This window comes from Anomaloglossus baeobatrachus, chromosome 9 (assembly GCF_048569485.1).
Source record: "Anomaloglossus baeobatrachus isolate aAnoBae1 chromosome 9, aAnoBae1.hap1, whole genome shotgun sequence".
Lineage (NCBI taxonomy): Eukaryota > Metazoa > Chordata > Amphibia > Anura > Aromobatidae > Anomaloglossus > Anomaloglossus baeobatrachus.
The window spans coordinates 208,132,704-208,152,952 of record NC_134361.1 but is presented as its reverse complement, the minus strand read 5'-3'; the positions used below and the strand labels follow the sequence as shown (position 1 = coordinate 208,152,952).

The window sequence follows — 20,249 nt, the reverse complement described above, 5'->3', positions numbered from 1 at the left end:
CGGCACTGCACACTCACTCGGCTGGCAGTCATTAATGTCCGTCTCGCAGTTCCTGCCGCTGTATCCAGGTTTACACACGCACTTGTAGCTGCCGTTCGTGTTCTGACAAATGGCGCCATTTCGGCAGGGGTTCTTCACACACTCATTGATATCAATCTCACATGTTTGTCCTTTGTGAGAAAAGAAAAAAGCGCTAATGATAAGATTGTAGAGATATGGAGGATGGATTCAGGAATATCTGCACGCCTCAGCTGAATGATCAAGCATCGGCTGCCGGCGTGTCTACAGATCAGGTTACAGCACCCATATAACCGAGCACACACGACGGGTCCATCACAGACATGCAGGAGACTGCAGAAAACAGCAGCCATATAACCGAGCACACACGGCAGCTCGTCTGCCAGCAGCCTCTACACGACAGGTCCATCATAGACATGGAGGAGACTGAAGAAAAGGCAGCCATATAACCGAGCACACACGGCAGCTCGTCAGCCAGCAGCCTCTACACGATGGGTCCATCATAGACATGCAGGAGACTGCAGAAAACAGCAGCCATATAACCGAGCACACACGGCAGCTCGTCAGCCAGCAGCCTCTACACGACGGGTCCATCACAGACAGAGGAGACTGCAGAAAACAGCAGCCATATAACCGAGCACACACGGCAGCTCGTCAGCCAGCAGCCTCTACACGATGGGTCCATCACAGTCATGGAGGAGGCTGAAGAAAACAGCAGTCATATACCAGAGCACACATGACAGCTCGTCTGCCAGCAGCCTCTACACGACGGGTCCATCACAGTCATGGAGGAGGCTGAAGAAAACAGCAGCCATATACCAGAGCACACACGGCAGCTCGTCTGCCAGCAGCCTCTACACGATGGGTCCATCACAGACATGGAGGAGGCTGAAGAAAACAGCAGCTATATAACCGAGCACACACGGCAGCTAGTCAGCCAGCAGCTTCTACACAACGGGTCCATCACAGACATGGAGGAGGCTGAAGAAAACAGCAGTCATATAACCGAGCACACACGGCAGCTCGTCTGCCAGCAGCCTCTACATGATGAGTCCATCACAGACATGGAGGAGACTGCAGAAAAGGTAGCCACACCGAGCTCTATCACTACAGATATTCTCAGAGATCAGACATTTACCTTGCCAGCCAGCAGGACAGACGCAGGAGAAACTTTCATAGTCTTCAGATTCCTGACATTTGCCATCATTCTTACACGGGCTATTAGCACAGGGGGCTAAGACGTCTTCACATGTGGCCCCTGGAGACAGCAGACAAGCAGCATTACCAAAACGGCGTGAAAGACCCCCGCTGTTATAATCAGCGCCAGGATTAATGCATCAATGTTATGTAAGAAGAACTACAAGAACAAGCAGCTTAAAACCCTGCAGCAGGGAAGGACCACCCTAGGACTTTGTGAGCGTCCATCTCCCACATAGGCCGTTTTCCAGAGCCTTCGCCGTCCTCCTCGGGTTACTGTGGTGACCGGGGCCAGGAAATTCAATAGGGTTTCCTGCCATTGTGCACATTGCCATTTTAATGGAAGGGGAAGCAGGAAGCAGGATTTGACTCGGACAGCAATTCTCATCTACTGCAAACCTGTCAAAATAACCCCTCACCCGCCCACCAGGGCTAGAGACGAGCCCTATGAGCCGGCCGCCGAGAACGGTTCAAAAAACGGCACTGACTACGCAAACACCGAGGATTTTTCCACCGCGGACAGAATTATTGTAGAGATTTGTTTGCAGGAAAACTATGTTATTTTTGGAGAGGCGCAGGAGGAGGGGGCAATGGACGCTTTTTCCAAGCAAAATATTTTCCTCCCCTGACTTGGATAAGAGCGATGGACATGGCTGACTCTCCCAGGCAGCCGGTGCCGGGGGTATCACTTACCAGTGTACGGTAACATGCAGTTACACTTGTATCCGGCCACACCGTCAATGCACGTCCCCTCATTCAGGCACGGCTTGGACATACATTCATTGATGTTTGTCTGACAGTTCAGTCCTGAGAAATGAAGCATACAGGATAAAAGACCACCCATGAGCGTCCTGACTGCACGGACGGGGGGGGACACTTACCATTGAAGCCCTTCTTACAGGTGCAGATGTAGCCGCTGGTCATGTCCTTACAGGTTCCCCCGTTCATGCACGGATTGGAGTCACATTCATTGTTATTAATGTCACAGTTTGTTCCACTCCAGCCGGAATCACAGTCACATTTATATCTAGAAAACAAATATACGGCCAAAATTACACGGTTATCCAATATGGCTGCTCTATAGGGCCTGGACAGCAAACCGCCAAATTAAGGGCCCATCCCTGGATCCATGACCGGACATGTATACCGTTCAGAGGACGAGGAAACGTTTCATGATGCCCCATGTACCCCCTACAGGGGCTCATTGTAATGAGATTTTTAGCCATTTTTCCCCACAAACAGGGTGAACTAAAGCTGATCATGGAGGATAAATGAGCCGGTACCCCACTGTGGACCCTCACCCATTGATGCCGTCACGGCAGAGTCCGTGTATACAGGGGTTGCTCCTGCACTCGTCCACTTCAGACAGACACTTCGGCCCTTGGAAACCCTCAGGACACGTGCACCGGAAGCCATTAATGAGGTCTTCGCAGGTTCCCCCATTGTGGCAGGGATTGCCGTCACATTCGTCAATGTTAATGTTACACATCTTCCCTGAAAACATAAAGGTCACAAATGGCGAATGGCATTCCTACAGAGAGAAGGATCTGAGCGCAGGGACGGCGTCTCCACCGGCACGTCTCCAGTTACCGGAGGCCTAGAATGGGGCACACCGGCTTTATACTGGAATAAAGGCTCTATTGATCACAGGACAGATGAGAAAATTGGGGGGAGGGAGGAGAAAAAAAATCCCAGAAAATTAGACTTTGCACAGGTGGGCAACGGGCCATCCAGAGGGGTGGACTCTTAATCAAAGGATCCTATTAACCTCCCTAATCAGACACAGCAGCCAGACAAGCGCAGAAACCCGATCGCTGCGGTGAATGGACTCCGTAATCTGTGTCCTCGGATGTCTATTCATTCCCGGCATCTTAGCGGCCGGCCCCGTACTGCGCTCTGCCTAATGGCGGCTCCTCGGCCACTTACCAGCATAGCCCGGCTCACAGGCGCACTCGTAGCCATTGATCTTATCGATACACGTCCCGGAGTCGCAGGGATTGCTGGCACAGTCGTCCACATTCACCTCACAGTTGGTTCCTGCAGAGGAGAGGAGTACATTAACGATGCAGCTCGTGGCTCGTCATTCCAGTGTATACTCTGCTCCCGGCCCTGCGCGGCCCATGGCTTCTAGCCCTATAAACAGGTCCACCTGTGAGGGGCGAGGATTTCGGACGCCCGTACCTGTGGTTCCTTTCAGGCACTGGCACAGGTAGCTGTTCACTTTGTCTACGCACTCTCCACCATTGTGGCACGGCATGCTGAGACATTCATTAATGTTGGTGTCGCATCGTCTTCCGGTATACCCGGGTCTGCAGTCACAGGTAAAGGTGGCAATGCCATCGATGCAGCTGCCATAGTGGCAGGGGTCTGGCTTGCAGTCATCTATATCCACTTCACAATGGGGACCAGTAAATCCTGCAAACAAGAACACAATCAGCCATAGCGGCAGGAAAGCCGGAGCCGAGGGCCGATTATATGCGAGGACCACGATGGTCATAAGCCTAAAGATTTCTCAACAGTGAAAGGTCTGGTGTGAAATGTCTAGCATTTGTCAGATAGGTGAGAAGCCATTACACATGATTGGGCTGGACGTGTAGACTCTACGACGATGCCCTGCCACATGAGCGCCCGGCCCCGCGGCCCGGGAATGTCGGAGAAGCTCTGATATTCCACCTGCCACTAACCACACATGGGAAGTCTGCGCCGCTCGCAGGAGGAGCGTTCAGAGCACACAGCGCCGCACTCGCTGGGAAGAACAGCTTTTCATCGCTGCCCGCCATTCACAGGAGCTGATGAGAAGTTATTCAGCTGAGAGCGGCCCTGACAATGGTGGCATTGTCTCCCCCTGGGGCTCATGTCATCGTCCCACCAAGGCCACTCCTCACAGCCTGCCGCTCAATGCAAAAGAGGGGGAAAACACACAGCCTCTCTGTACAATGGCTTCCAACTTTTCCCGCGTCTTTTTTTTTTCCCCCTCTTTCTCCACAGGAAAAAAAAAAATGTTCTGGCTTGAGAAGATAAAGGCACAAAAGGAAGAAAAGAAAAGGGCCCCTGTGTGACAACACCTCTGCCCTGCGTCCCACATGGGGAGCGCTCCGCTTTCATTCTAATTGTGACACCAAAGCTGCAGACATCTGCTCCAGCCGAGATCACTTTCCACCCGCTTTCATCAGCAAGCCATTGGCTTCTGTAGCATGGGGCAGACTATCTAATCCTCTGCACAAGGGAAATATTTGTCTCTGGTCAGTGCCGGGCTACGTACCCCGAGCTACAACCCCCAGGCCCTACAGTCCCCCCCGGTACGTTACCTTCAGTGCACTGACAGGTGTAGGTGTTGGGTCCGTCCACACATTTGGCTCCATTTTTGCAGGGTGTGCTGGCACATTCATCAATATCGTACTGACACAAGTGCCCATTAAAACCTAAGAAAGGAAAAAATAATAAAAGCCTGAATTACTTTTTTTTTTTTGCAAAAATATAATGAGACATCAGTGATGTGAACACACTTAAGGTGGCCGCTTACAGCTGGGCTCTGGAATTTACCAGAACAATAGGGAACCCTTTTGTAGCTATGACCATGATCGTATTCACCATCCAAGAACTCGTCCATTAACTGCACCAACAAATTAGGCAGAGAGAGGGCGAATATCTAGTCTTAGTGACTCCATATGGCGGCCAAGTCTTGCGTGCCCATCTTCAGCTGGAACGTAGGGGACATCTCTCTGCCCCATTACTGCAAACGGCTCAGCCCCACAACCCTGTAACACTCATTGCCCATCTTCACAATATGCCGCTCTCCACCTCAGGTCACAGGAGACCAGAGCCTCAGCCCCACAATCCTGTAACATTCACTGTCCATCTTCACAATACGTCGCTCTCCACCCCAGGTCACAGGAGACCAGAGCCTCCGCTCCACAATCCTGTAACATTCACTGTCCATCTTCACACTACGTCGCTCTCCACCCCAGGTCACAGGAGACCAGAGCCTCAGCTCCACAATCTTCAAATTACGCTGCCCTCCACCCCAGGTCACAGGAGACCAGAACCTCAGCCCCACAACCCTGTAACACTCGCTGTCCATCTTCACACTACACCGCTCTCCACCCCAGAGCTTCAGCCCCACAACCCTGTAACACTCGCTGTCCATCTTCACACTACACTGCCCTCCACCCCAGGTCACAGGAGACAAGAGCCTCAGCCCTACCATCCTGTAACACCGTCCGTCTTCACACTACACCGTCCTCCACCACAGGTCACAGGAGACCAGAGCCTCAGCTCCACAATCTTCACACTACACTGCTCTCCACCCCAGGTCACAGGAGACCAGAGCTTCAGCCCCACAACCCTGTAACACTCGCTGTCCATCTTCACACTACACTGCCCTCCACCCCAGGTCACAGGAGACCAGAGCCTCAGCCCTACCATCCTGTAACACCGTCCGTCTTCACACTACACCGCTCTCCACACCAGGTCACAGGAGGCCAGAGCCTCAGCCCCACAACCCTGTAACACTCACTGTACATCTTCACACTACACCGCTCTCCACCCCAGGTCACAGGAGGCCAGAGCCTCAGCTCCACAATCTTCACACTACGCCGCCCTCCACCCCAGGTCACAGGAGACCAGAGCCGCTGTATGAATGACTTTAGGACTCCAGCCGTCTTAATCCTTAGCCACAGGGGCCAGAGCACGTGCTTCACTTCGGATACCCTGGAGGCGTCCATGCCGGGAATGAAAGGGACCAGAGCCCCCGATGCCGCAGTCACATCACGTTATTTACATTCTTTACACAGATTAGACGTCTCCTGATGGCCGGGGACATTCATCTCTAAAGCCTAACCCCCTCCTCACATATCCCACACCCCTCTCCACACTACACATGTGCATTGTCAGTGCAACCTGCATAATATCTTTCCTCAGGACACAGCATTTATGGAACTAATGTCCATTATGGGGAATATTCACATTTATAACTGGGTCATAAACATAAAACAAGAGAGCAGCATCCAATACGGAGCCCAATACAGTCAGAAGCCGTGGCCGGTCCTGTGAGAGCCCATTCATTCCTATGTGATCATCGCGGTTCAGCTGATGGGATTTTGCTGGAGGAAGATGCCTGCGGCTACGATTAGCTGCAGCCCGGCCAGACCGCGCTCCTCCATTGATCGGCTTTCTCACCTGTGGGGCATTCACAGTGAAACTCGTTGATTTTATCGATGCATCTGCCATTGTGCTGGCAGGGGCTGTTGGCACATTCGTCCGTATTGATTTCACAGAACTTCCCTTCATAACCTAACGAATTAAAGAGTAACAGTTCAGATGATGAAGTTTTGAAGGCCACACGACCGGAACAATGAGGAGGTGCACGCTCCGAACCGTCCCAGGATCAGTAATGGACGCACCTGGCATACAGATACACTGAAACTCGCCAATCTGGTCCAGACACGTGGCGTCGTTCTGACACGGGTTGGAGAGACACTCATTGACGTCAATCTCGCAGCGAGGGCCTGTGTAGCCTGGGAGGCAGTTACACTGGAAAGAGCCCTGGGTGTTGATACATTTTCCACCATGCTCACACGGGTTGGCACCTGCACAGTCAAACCAAGGGTTAGTGCGATTCTCCAGTAATGTCCAGCGTTACTGCTGATTAGAAGTCTTTACCTAGAGAACACTCGTCCACATCATGGTTGCAGGCTGGGCCCATGTACCCGGAGGGGCAGGTGCAGATGGCTTTGCCATTCACTGGATTGGTGTCACAGTTGGAGCCTTCGTTGCAGGGGTTGCTAATACAAGCGTCATCCAGGTGACAAAGCAGACCTGAGAACATCGAAAAGACATCGAGGCTTTATCATTCTGAAAAAAAAGCTGTCTAGAAGCGTCATCAGAAGAGACGGCTCTCACCAGTGCGGCCATGTGGACACTCGCAGTAGAAGGAAGCGACGCGGTCGTGGCACGTGGCTCCGCTGTTACACGCAGCGTTGGCGCAGTCATCAATGTTCTCGCTGCAGTCCTCTCCCGTCCAGCCGTTCACGCACACACAATTATACCCTCCGTGAGTGTTGTGGCAGGTGCCTCCATTCTGACAGGCGTTTGGCATCAGCTGACACTCGTCCACATCTTCGGTGCAGTACTGACCTGCGAGACAGAAAAGCCGAGAGATGGTGAGGCGACCGCGCTGAGGAACACTATGCGCATCATACACCAACCCATCCTACCTGTCCAGTCCGGAGAGCACCGGCAGTTGTAGGTGTTCACTCCATCCACACAGGTGCCGCCATTCTTGCACTGGTTTCCCGGACAGTCGTCAATATTCTCCTCACAATTTTGGCCAGAAAATCCTTTAAAAAGAAGTAAAAATGCTAAATGTCAGAAAGAAAAAACACAGGTCATTATTTTATATCAAAAGAATGGTTAGCGGAAACAGCTGAATTTCAGTGTAGAGACCAGACGCAGGAGGTCAGGATCAGTATTAGATGGCGGCTGCTTATACGCGGTGTCCACAATATGAGCAGCGCACGCTCTGGGATCGGCATTATACGGCGGCTCCTTATACGCGGTGTCCACAATATGAGCAGCGCACGCTCTGGGATCGGCATTAGAAGACAGCTCCTTATACGTGGTGTCCACAATACGAGGAGCGCACGCTCCGGGATCGGCATTAGACAGTGGCTCCTTATATGCAGTGTCCACAATACGAGGAGCGTACGCTCTGGGATCGGCATTATACGATAGCTCCTTATACGCAAAGTCCACAATACAAGGAGCGCACGCTCTGGGATCGGCATTAGAAGACAGCTCTTTATTCGCGGTGTCCACAATACGAGGAGCGCACGCTCCGGGATCGGCATTATACGACAGCTCCTTATACGCAAAGTCCACAATACGAGGAGCGCACGCTCTGGAATCGGCATTAAACAGCGGCTCCTTATACGCAGTGTCCACAATACGAGGAGCGCACGCTCCGGGATCGGCATTAGATGGCGGCTCCTTATACGCGGTGTCCACAATACGAGGAGTGCACTCTCCGGGATCGGCATTAGAAGACAGCTCGTTATACGCGGTGTCCACAATACGAAGAGCGCACACTCTGGGATCGGCATTAGATGGCGGCTCCTTATACGCGGTGTCCACAATACGAGGAGCGCACGCTCTGGTGGGATCGGCATTAGACGGCGGCTCCTTATACGCGGTGTCCACAATACGAGGAGCGCACGCTCTGGGGTCGCCTCTACGTGGAGAACACTTCGGTTACATGGAGCCGTTTTGTTTGTTTAGTGCGAGGAAGATGAAAATTGAGCAACAAGTGAGATTAGAGCAAGTCTGCAGCAGCAATCAATGTGCCAGGGAAGGGCCGGGCGTAGACCGCTCATAAACCCCGCACAAAAGGCTTCTATTGCTGCCGCCAGCCTGATTGCTGGAAGCTCGTACACAAGACCAACATGTGGCAAGTTACTTATTAAACAGGCTACTACCAGATACAAAGCCGGTGTGATAACGCCATTCCTAATGGAGCCCATGAACGTTTGTTGGCTGATCATTCATGTGGTCGGTGTTTTGCGCTTGAACACTCCATGCACATGTGATGGGCACAGCGGGTCAAGTGTGGGGTATAAGAGGTGGCCGGGCACCACACATACGGGCTCTTCTGGAAAGTAGAAATCCCGTATCCCCCAGATATCTGCCACTGGAGAAGGGTCACCTCAAACACAGTAGAGAGGATCACCTGGATCACAAATCTCCACCGAAAACCTGTTCTGATGGTGGGATTGTGATTCTTCATCCCGCCCCGGTATTGAGGATCTGACGCTCTGACTTAGCGTTTCACTTCCTCGCTATTTTGGTGACAATCGGTATCACCGCGGAGGGGCAGATACAATGTCCTACGAGCGGCTGATACATTGTAACACTCTCAGTTACAGTAAACACAATATATCTACAGATTACTGGATAATTGATCATTTCAAAGACTTTACACAACGTTTTACTGTGAGAAAAACAAACTCTTCCAATCCAATCTAGGTTTACTGTACACAGCGATAAATCAGCCGCAGGTCAGTGTGAGCCCGATCCTCCACCGCTGCTCCCATTCATCCAATACATGACCGTGTGTGAGAACCAGGGCCACGCCATAAATCACTGCTCACAATACATCCGATAACAGCGGCCTGAAGAGCTCTGCAGCGGGGCCCGGGAGGGGCCCAACACTGGAATTCAATGCGAGCAACGTCAGCCCCATCCCAGGCTGTGTTTACAGTGACAACATTGCCGTTTGGCTGCCGCTCTCTGCCAGGTGTAATCTGATCTGAACATATTTATCCAACAACAAGAAACAAGTCTTTCCGAAAGTGTTTCTAAATCTGCTGGTGCAGCCGTCCCGCAGCGTCACTCCCTGCACCCAAACTGGTTGTAACCAACTTCGAAAGGACGGACGCTGCAGGAGACACCATAACATCAGCGTGTATCAGCAGCCAGCAAACCGAAGCCCAGCCGCCCACAGGGGCCGGCAACCCGAAGCCCAGCCGCCCACAGGGGCCGGCAAACCGAAGCCCAGCCGCCCGCAGCGGCCGGCAACCCGAAGCCCAGCCGCCCGCAGCGGCCGGCAAACCGAAGCCCAGCCGCCCGCAGCGGCCGGCAAACCGAAGCCCAGCCGCCCGCAGCGGCCGGCAAACCGAAGCCCAGCCGCCCGCAGCGGCCGGCAAACCGAAGCCCAGCCGCCCGCAGCGGCCGGCAAACCGAAGCCCAGCCGCCCGCAGCGGCCGGCAAACCGAAGCCCAGCCGCCCGCAGCGGCCGGCAACCCGAAGCCCAGCCGCCCGCAGCGGCCGGCAAACCGAAGCCCAGCCGCCCGCAGCGGCCGGCAACCCGAAGCCCAGCCGCCCGCAGCGGCCGGCAAACCGAAGCCCAGCCGCCCGCAGCGGCCGGCAAACCGAAGCCCAGCCGCCCGCAGCGTCACTCCCTGCACCCAAACTAGTTGTAACCAACTCCAAAAAGACGGACGCTGCAGGAGACACCATAACATCAGCGTGTGTCAGCAGCCGGCAACCCGAAGCCCACCCACCCGCAGAGGGCGGCAACCCGAAGCCCAGCCGCCCGCAGCGGCCGGCAAACCGAAGCCCAGCCGCCCGCAGCGGCCGGCAAACCGAAGCCCAGCCGCCCGCAGCGGCCGGCAAACCGAAGCCCAGCCGCCCGCAGCGGCCGGCAAACCGAAGCCCAGCCGCCCGCAGCGTCACTCCCTGCACCCAAACTAGTTGTAACCAACTCCAAAAAGACGGACGCTGCAGGAGACACCATAACATCAGCGTGTATCAGCAGCCAGCAACCCGAAGCCCACCCACCCACAGAGAGCGGCAACCCGAAGCCCAGCTGCCCGCAGGGGCCGGCAACCCGAAGCCCAGCCGCCCGCAGCGGCCGGCAAACTGAAGCCCAGCCGCTCGCAGCAGCCGGCCCAATAAAAGGCAGCAATGATCCAGGTGTGATGGGAGCGTGGTGCGTCCCACCGCCGTACACGCACCCGGGGATCATGTGCTCTGCTCTTTGATCTCTCATTCTCGAGGGGAGGTTTTCTTTTTGTGATAAAATGTCCCAGGTCGCATGTGCTGTTAGAGACACCTGCTCCAGGAGCCCATAAAATCCAAGCGGCTATTGTTGTACAGCTTCAAAGTACCAAGCAGGTTAATGTTTGCCCAGTTTTAACATGCCTGGGTGCAGAGCTAAGGGGAAGGAGAAAATAGCTGATGATTCACAACTTAACCCCTGGAATGGCCAGGAAATCCTGAGACACTGGAGACGTCTTACTGTGTGCCCTCCGGCCTGCAGCACAACTCCCAGCAAGCCCAGAGCCCGCGTCACAGCCAGCCGTGCTCCATACAGTCTGCGGCAGGTCTATAGGCACATGCCACTAAACATCAGACCATTGTGCCTTTAAATTTGGGCTGATGGATGTTTGGTTACTTATTGACCTGCGGTAGGATTAATGCTCCCGATTCTTCTGTGCCGTGACAGTAATGCTGCGCATGAATCTGGGCTTTTATAGCTATTTCTTATCAAACAAAAGTAGAGGCTGTTTATTGCTTCACTCCGACTTTGATTCACTGAAAACATAATGCTCTCGTGGAGCCATTGACACCTCGTATTCCAGAAGACAAGAGGTGCCGGCACCGTCAGCATCACCATCAGCACCACCGGCACTGTCAGCAGCCGGCACAGTCAGCCCCACCGGCATCGTCATCACCACCCACCGACAGCAGCCGGCACAGTCCGCACCAGCGGCACTGTCAGCACCACTGATGCTACATGCGCAGGGGGGGGGGAAGGGATCTTCATCTTCTTGGGGTCTTGGTCTGGACAGAATTTCTTTATTTTTATGGCTTTTCTGAGCTGAGGAGGAAGACATAAGTTCCGCTTCGTGCGAGGCTGAAGCTTCCTGTTGTAGAAATGTGCGATGTTCACGGGTCATCATCTTCTCGGAGTCAGACCCCACGTACATCGTCCCATAGGAAGCTGCAGCCAGAGCGGTAAGGCCAGACACTGAATACACACATCATTCTTCACTTATCTGGTTGCGGTTTCATACCCTCGTAACCTCCATTTTCTATAGTGGAGGCTGCCGGAGCCGACGTCTTCCTTCTGCTCGGTATCGTGGTGCAGCATTTCCACCACCGAGCTCGGTACAATGGAGCGAACCGCGTTCTCCTTCGAGCCATATACCACGAACGCTTACACCGGCTACGGCTGAATTTGTCATTTTATAAATGGCCACATCCTCGTATTGTGGAGAGAAGTGGAGAGTGATTGTCATTACAGCAAACAAAGCCCTTCCTGCTGCAACATGAGGCCCCAAAGCCTACATGGCGTCTGCAGCACCCGGAACGCTCTGCAGCCTCCAGACCCCCGGTCCGCTCTGCTGCCCCAGACCCCCGGAGCGCTCTGCAGCCCCCAGGTTCGCTCTGCAGCCCCCAGACCCCCGGTCCGCTCTGCAGCCCCCAGGTCCGCTCTGCAGCCCCCACACCGCTCTGCTGCCCCGAGGTCCGCTCTGTAGCCCCCAGGTCCGCTCTGCAGCCCCCAGACGCCCAGTCCGCTCTGCAGCCCCCAGACGCCCGGTCTGCAGCCCCCAGACCCCCGGTCCGCTCTGCAACCCCCAGACCCCCGGTCCGCTCTGCAACCCCCAGACCCCCGGTCCGCTCTGCAACCCCCAGACCCCCGGTCCGCTCTGCAACCCCCAGACCCCCGGTCCGCTCTGCAGCCCCCAGACCCCCGGTCCGCTCTGCAGCCCCCAGACCCCCGGTCCGCTCTGCAGCCCCCGGTCCGCTCTGCAGCCCCCAGACCCCCGGTCCGCTCTGCAGTCCACAGACCCCCGGTCCGCTCTGCAGTCCCCAGACCCCGGTCCGCTCTGCAGCCCCCCGCTCAGCCTCATTATAGCACAACACTGTCACCATCCAGGTCTGTGTGACGTCATCTCGACAACAGATGCACAAAGTGCCTAGAAACGGACATACCTGGCAGACACGTGCAGTCGTAGGAGGTGTCATCCGTCTGACGGCAGGTCCCACCATTTTGGCATGGTGACGGGTTGCATGGCACGTAGGGGATTTCGCAGTTGTTTCCGGTAAACCTGCTTTTGCATTTGCAGGAAAAAGATCCGATTTCATTTGAACACGACCCTCCGTTCTTGCAGGGGTTCTGTTTGCATTCGTTAATGTCCAGTTTGCAGGTTTCTCCATGAAATCCTTCCGGACACTTACAAACATACTGGGAGTCGAAAGGGACGCAGCTGCCACCATTGGCACATGGGTTGGATGCACATGGATCGGCTTTCTGGCACGTGTCACCTGTAGAAATGCACAAACACAACATGAGACAGACACTATGAACATCAGAAATGACGACTCCCTGGCACTAGCACCGCTCAGTGTACATGTATATCCTACCTGTCCATCCCGGGGGACATTTGCATTTGTAGCTCCACTCATCAGTGGTCAGGTCGCAGGTTCCTCCATTGCGACAGGGGTTATTGAGGCACGCATTGTCCTTCCGAGTGATGCACCGCGAGTCTTGATAACCTAGCGGGCAGCTGCAGGTGAAGAAAGCTCCGCTCCCTCGGATTTCATATTTGCACAAACCACCATTCAGACAGGGGTTACTGATGCAGGGATTGGTGAACTGGCAGCGCTCGCCGACATATGGACTCGGGCATCTAAGAGAAGTATCAGAATCAGCCTGAAAACGCTTCTAGAAGAAGACATCTTACACACATACGCAATGCAATGTTCTCAGTTATCAGCCATTTCAGGTTAGGGAAGGGATGTGACTGTAGAGCGGCCAATTATAGGACAGGGAAATACAGTTTATTGCTCCCTGTTATCTGCTGAGCTGAGTGTAGAAGCGTTCCCTGATCAGGTCGCCCCGTGGTATGGAAGCCGGGGACTTACGCAATGGCTGCAGATTCTTAGCTCTTCTCCTCAGGATTAGTTTAGGAGGTAACGAGATCTGTCCTCCATCAGTGAGATCGGCCCCGGGAGAATCGTACACCTCCAGGCGAAAAGCCTTTAAGATGACTTTAGTGTCTGATGTAAAAAGCATGAAATAAGCATGGCGTGCGCAGACGGGCGGTCAGAGGGGGCAGCAGATGTGGGACCCCCAACATCACCACCTGTTACTGCCTCAATCTACGCAGATTACAGGGAGATTTGTGGGAGTGCGCGGCCCCTGTCGTCAGGGATCATCACTTCCCAATGTGCCTACAAGAGCTGCAAACTTCCCACCAGATGATCGGGAGGTGGAGGAAACACACAGATACCAGAGGCCTCAGAACATCCCCACCAGATGATCGGGAGGTGGTGGAAACCCAACACACGAATACAGGAGGCCTCAGAATGTCCCCGTCAGATGATAGGGAGGTGGTAGAAACCCACAGATACCGGAGGCCTCAGAACATCCCCACCAGATGATCGGGAGGTGGTGGAAACACAACACACGAATACAGAAGGCCTCAGAACGTCCCTGCCAGATGATTGGGAGGTGGAGGAAACATACGGATACAGAAGGCCTCAGAACGTCCCCGCCAGATGATCAGAAGGTGGTGGAAACATAGGGATACAGGAGGCCTCAGAACGTCCCTGCCAGATGATCAGGAGGTGGAGGAAACACAGGGATACAGGAGGCCTCAGACCGTCCCCACCAGATGATCAGGAGGTGGAGGAAACACAGGGATACAGGAGGCCTCAAAACGTCCCCGCCAGATGATCAGGAGGTGGAGGAAACACAGGGATACAGGAGGCCTCAGACCGTCCCCACCAGATGATCGGGAGGTGGAGGAAACATACGGATACAGGAGGCCTCAGAACGTCCCCACCAGATGATCGGGAGGTGGAGGAAACACAGGGATACAGGAGGCCTCAGACCGTCCCCACCAGATAAATCGGGAGGTGGAGGAAACATACGGATACAGGAGGCCTCAGAACATGCTATATATATTGGGTGCATATTAGCACCAGAGGCGCTCACATTGTGGGACATTCGACCACTTCCATCTCCGCCTGGATTGGACGCACCAGGTCACGAGTCTCTTAACTACCTAAAGACTGAGCTGCAGGCACCAAGCACTGGGATGGCCACGCTGGGACATCGCCGCCATATGCATCCACTGGTAACCACTATACAAAAAGGGAAGAGAGCCTTCTGAGATGTCGTAAAGATACCGGCCCCATCTGGACTGGTACCATTTATAGACGCCAAGAGACCGTATATCAGGGATGTAGCCTGACAAACAACGTAATGCCCTCCAATAGTTTGCCCAGAGACTGTTACTTGGCTTTCCCAGGTTCCTGAAGATCTAAAGCTGCGGAGACATTGTGCGTGATGATGTGACAAAGTGAGGGAAAAGCGCAGATTAGATTGTGAGCTCCTATGTTCAGCGGATGAAGCTCCGGCTACATCTAATTAGATCAACAATTCTCCACTTCGTTTCTAAAAAGTACAGAATTTTTAAAGTAACAAAAACTTTGTGAAAAGTCTGGAATATTTCCTTCATTCTGCGGGAGGACCCTCGCCCCCGATCTCCTCGCTCACATTCTCTTTGTTAGGGAATTGTGAGAGAATTTGTTAAGAATCGGAGACATTTCGAGTTAATGAGAAAGCATTATGCCGGCCAAAAGGAGCGCAGAGAATAGGAGCAAAATTAATTAGGGCATCTGCCGGCTGCACAAAAGCTGCGAAGAACAGGTGTGCATATTAATGAGAGGCGGCAGCTGCCCCGGCGAGGGGTGCCCAATCATCGTGAAGAATGAGCCCAGGATTGTGGGTGGCTGCTCGCTGGGCTGCGCGGATGAGAGAAGCCATTGTCCTGCGGCCAGCGAGGCCAGTGAAGGCATGCGGCCTGGTGAAGTGTGCACTCGGCTGGAAAGTCCACCGCGCTCCTCCAGGATGCGGGCTATGCTGCCAGCCATCCCGGGGTTCCCTGTCACACGTCAGTGTTATCCCGGATGCACCTGCAGGAGTGACGTGCCAGCGACGGCGACACACGACGCAAGGTCTCTACAGGAGCTCGGCCATTACCCGACTCATCCGACCCCACATCCATGGGCAGTGACTTCAGCTCCGGTACTAGAAATGCTGCACAAGACCACGTTCTGGGACGCAGCGTACAAAGCGGATGATCCGGATAGGAGTACAAAAAGCACAGAATGACTGGACTAACCAAGCCCAGGCGCTCGTGCATCATGGCGGCCAGTTATTTATATACTCCTCCCCACCGGCTTGTTCTTCTACTACTATCTCTGCTCTATGAAGCCAGAGCTGTCAATCAAAGATGGGGGGTGGAGATGGAGGCAATATAAGCAGGTGGGAAGGTACATGGAGATGACTGGCCGTCATGATGCCCGAGCACCTGGGCTTGGTTAGTCCAGACATTCTGTGCAGACAGAGCCCTGTTGGCCCATTCCTATCTTATTATTGACACCCATTACTCCCACACAGTGGGCGACATTAAACTGCTCAATAAAAGCTCCAGATGATAAACATCTGCGAGACGTGACCGCCGCCAGTTTCAGGATGTGGAGACACGAGGCGACGCTTCTCCTTTAGGCCATTTACAAGAAGCACATGACGAGTCTCATGAAGCCTCATCACAGCCCGGACGGCACAGGATCTGAGAATCTTCACGGCCGGGATCTCACACAGCGATCGCCGGCAGAACCGGATTATTGTATCATTATGAGCCATGTAACGTGATCTGGTGCTGGGCGGACGGTGTGAAATGTGGAGACGGCTCTCTCAATGTCACACACACATGCTAAATACAGGAAGATGGCAAACCAGCGGCCGGGAGGCGGGAAACCAGCGGCCGGGAGGCGGGAAACCAGCGGCCGGGAGGCGGGAAACCAGCGGCCGGGAGGCGGGAAACCAGCGGCCGGGAGGCGGGAAACCAGCGGCCGGGAGGCGGGAAACCAGCGGCCGGGAGGCGGGAAACCAGCGGCCGGGAGGCGGGAAACCAGCGGCCGGGAGGCGGGAAACCAGCGGCCGGGAGGCGGGAAACCAGCGGCCGGGAGGCGGGAAACCAGCGGCCGGGAGGCGGGAAACCAGCGGCCGGGAGGCGGGAAACCAGCGGCCGGGAGGCGGGAAACCAGCGGCCGGGAGGCGGGAAACCAGCGGCCGGGAGGCGGGAAACCAGCGGCCGGGAGGCGGGAAACCAGCGGCCGGGAGACGGAAAACCAGCGGCCGGGAGACGTCTGCAGCTTCTAGAAGGAGTAACTGGGACAAGTGGTTTTCCTCTTATTTTGCCTTCTAGAGTGCAGCGGGGAAAGTGCCTGATCTTCAGTGATCGTCCATTACACCACTGAGCTGGGCCTCACATGATCGCCGTCCACAGACACCGCATCACAGGACCTGAACGCACACATTCAGATCTGGTGGTTGTTATCTGTTCCGTGTATGTCCACAGGTCCAGGGGAAACCGACAGCTGTACATGATGTGCTGCGCACTGTGCACAGAGGGGAAACAGACAGCTGTGCTGCGCACCATGTGCTGCGCACCATGTGCTGCGCATCGTGCACAGAGGTGAACGGACGGCTCTGCAGGATGTGCTGCGCACCGTGCACAGAGGTGAACGGACGTCTCTGCAGGATGTGCTGCGCACCATGCACAGAGGTGAACGGACGGCTCTGCAGGATGTGCTGCGCACCGTGCACAGAGGGTGGAACGGACGGCTCTGCATGAGGTGCTGCGCACCATGCACAGAGGTGGAACAGACGGCTCTGCAGGATGTGCTGCGCACCATGCCATGCACAGAGGGGAACAGACGGCTCTGCAGGATGTGCTGCACACCATGCACAGAGGGGGAACAGACGGCTCTGCAGGATGTGCTGCGCACTGTGCACAGAGGGGGAACAGACGGCTCTGCAGGATGTGCTGCGCACTGTGCACAGAGGGGGAACAGACGGCTCTGCAGGATGTGCTGCGCACTGTGCACAGAGGGGGAACAGACTGCTCTGCAGGATGTGCTGCGCATCGTGCACAGAGGTGAACAGACGGCTCTGCAGGATGTGCTGCGCACATCGTGCACAGAGGTGAACGGACGGCTCTGCAGGATGTGCTGCACACTGTGCACAACAAAAAAAACCCCACAAACCTGCAGAGCAGAAGGTGCTGCGCAGCGCAGCTATCCCGTCCTCTACATTACAGCCATCTGCCGCACATTTACTGCACTTTACAAGTTCAATAAAAGTTGTGCTTGTGCCTCGTGCTGATCGCCGCTGCCAAGACTCTCAAGATGGCAGATGTTTCCCAGTAACCTTTGACCCCAGCCTTATTTCTGAGTTCAGGGATTGCAGCCATTGTGTGCAGCCATCTGCCGCCTCCTTCCAAGAAAAAGTACCGCAACAATGGAGCAAGAGGGAAGGCACAAAACAAGAAGGGGAAAAGCCCCAGACTGGCCGCGGAGCAGCGTGGGAATCGGGCGTACGACAGATCATCATCTACACGTCCCCCAGTATCAGCGCTCGATTTACCCCTCCAGGAGATGGTGAAGCAGGCAGTATGGCGGCACGCAGGGGCATCAGCCAACCTGTGCATTCAGGGAGTTCTCCGGAGTGCAGGACGGCGAGGAGACCTAGGGCCGGCATGGTGGCCGCTTCCACCTCACATTCTTACATACGTCCTGGGAGAAATCTCCGCCGACAGATAACCGGCGCTTGCTCCAGTCAGTGGCCAGATTATCCTCGTGGTGGCCTTCTCCCAGCATCCTCTCTGCTTCCACTAGAAATAAAAGTTAACCGTGGGAAAGAAGTCTTAAAATGTAAAGGGGTCATGACTTTAATTAGCTGCAGCCCCCTCCCCTGCCTCAGAGTAATCACTGAGCGCTCAGAGAAGCTCTAAATGTTTCCAGGTGCCGGAAAAGAGTCGGCAACGGACACGGTCAGCGGCCATCAAACCAATGGATAGAGTCCTAGGAGGAAAGCCATGACTCCAAAAGGAAAGCTGGGTCACCCCACAGCGCTCAGTGCCGACCATCAGCGAGTAAAAGGATCAGAGGGGTAAAAAGGGAAAATAAGATTACCCGGACTCGTAACTTCCTGACAACCAACCTCTACATCAAATCAGTGTCTGACAACTAAGTAATCAAAGTCGATGCACAATTTGAAGGAGTGCCGTGTAAAACTCAAAACTGGAGTGTTCCCAATTCATTTACCTCTGCCCCAATTCCCATTAGAGAAGGAACAAGACCAGTCCGTGGTCTCATATCAACTGCATAGACAGTCTGTTACTATGTGCGCCCTCCGAACACTTGACAGCGGATGTCCTGCCCCACGCGTGAGGATAGTCATCAGAACACGGACAGCGTCCACAACAGTTGCCAGTGGCTGCCCCAAGCGTGAGGATAGTCAGAACACGAACAGCGTCCTCAGCAGATGCCAGCAGCTGTCCCGAGCGTGGGAGATAGTCATCAGAATACAGACAGCGTCCTCAGCAGATGCCAGCAGCTGCCCCGAGAGTGGGGATAGTCATCAGAATAAGACAGCGTCCTCAGCAGGTGCCAGCAGCTGCCCCGAGAGTGGGGATAGTCATCAGAACATGGACAGCATACTCAGCAGATGCCAGCAGCTGTCCCGAGCATGGGGATAGTCAGAACACGGACAGCGTCCTCAGCAGATGTCAGTGGCTGTCCTGTTCCGAGCATGGGGATAGTCAGAACACGGACAGCGTCCTCAGCAGATGCCAGCGACTGCCCTGAGCGTGAGGATAGTCATCAGAACACAGACAGCGTCCTCAGCAGATGCCAGCAGATGCCCTGTGCCAAGCGTGGGGATAGTCATCAGAACACGGACAGTGTCCACAGCAGATGGCAGTGCTTCCCCGAGCGTGGAGATAGTCATCAGAACACGGACAGCGTCCTCAGCAGATGCCAGCGGCTGCTCAGAGCGTGGGGATAGTCATCAGAACACGGACAGGATCCTCAGCAGATGCCAGCGGCTGCCCTGCCCCGAGCGTGGGGATAGTCATCAGAACACGGACAGCGTCCTTAGCAGATGCCAGCAGCTGCTCCGAGCGTGGGGATAGTCATTAGAGAACCTACCCCCCCCCTCCGCCCGAAAACCACAAGTGATCAGTTTAACCCGCTGAGCTGCCTGCACCCTGCCCCCTCGCAGCAGACGGATCTCCACCTGGATGGGAGCTTCATGTGGTTTCTCTACATCTGTTCCAGGAATCTGTGGCCGGTTGCTAAACAGACGTTTCTGTAAAATTGGGTAAAACTATCGGATTATTAACCCTAAAAAGAAATAATAACTGGCCCAAGAGACTGAACATTACAGCTAATGACCTGTAATAAGCGGCAGAGATACATCAGGGGAGCCGGTGCACATGGTCCTCACAGGAGGTGTCTCACCGCTCTCCAGAGATACATCAGGGGAGCCGGCGTACACGGTCCTCAAAGGAGGTGTCTCACCGCTCTCCAGAGATACATCAGGGGAGTCGGCGTACACGGTCCTCACAGGAGGCGTCTCACCACTCTCCAGAGATACATCAGGGGAGCCGGCGTAC

The 20,249-nt window shown here is 54.7% G+C and overlaps 1 protein-coding gene across 1 annotated transcript in view; it reads right to left on the bottom strand.

Annotated features, from left to right (window-relative positions):
- NOTCH1 (notch receptor 1) overlaps window positions 1-20,249 on the bottom strand; it is a 45,330-nt gene that overhangs the window by 9,190 nt on the left and 15,891 nt on the right. Inside the window, exons 3-17 of the mRNA XM_075324339.1 lie at window positions 13,141-13,406; window positions 12,709-13,041; window positions 7,431-7,553; window positions 7,117-7,350; window positions 6,877-7,032; window positions 6,618-6,803; window positions 6,394-6,507; window positions 4,524-4,637; window positions 3,397-3,630; window positions 3,142-3,252; window positions 2,517-2,709; window positions 2,097-2,242; window positions 1,909-2,022; window positions 1,157-1,276; window positions 18-170 (exon numbers count right to left, since the gene is read on the bottom strand). Coding sequence (XP_075180454.1) covers window positions 18-170; window positions 1,157-1,276; window positions 1,909-2,022; window positions 2,097-2,242; window positions 2,517-2,709; window positions 3,142-3,252; window positions 3,397-3,630; window positions 4,524-4,637; window positions 6,394-6,507; window positions 6,618-6,803; window positions 6,877-7,032; window positions 7,117-7,350; window positions 7,431-7,553; window positions 12,709-13,041; window positions 13,141-13,406 — 2,597 coding nt within the window. The remainder of the gene's footprint in view (window positions 1-17; window positions 171-1,156; window positions 1,277-1,908; window positions 2,023-2,096; window positions 2,243-2,516; window positions 2,710-3,141; window positions 3,253-3,396; window positions 3,631-4,523; window positions 4,638-6,393; window positions 6,508-6,617; window positions 6,804-6,876; window positions 7,033-7,116; window positions 7,351-7,430; window positions 7,554-12,708; window positions 13,042-13,140; window positions 13,407-20,249) is intronic.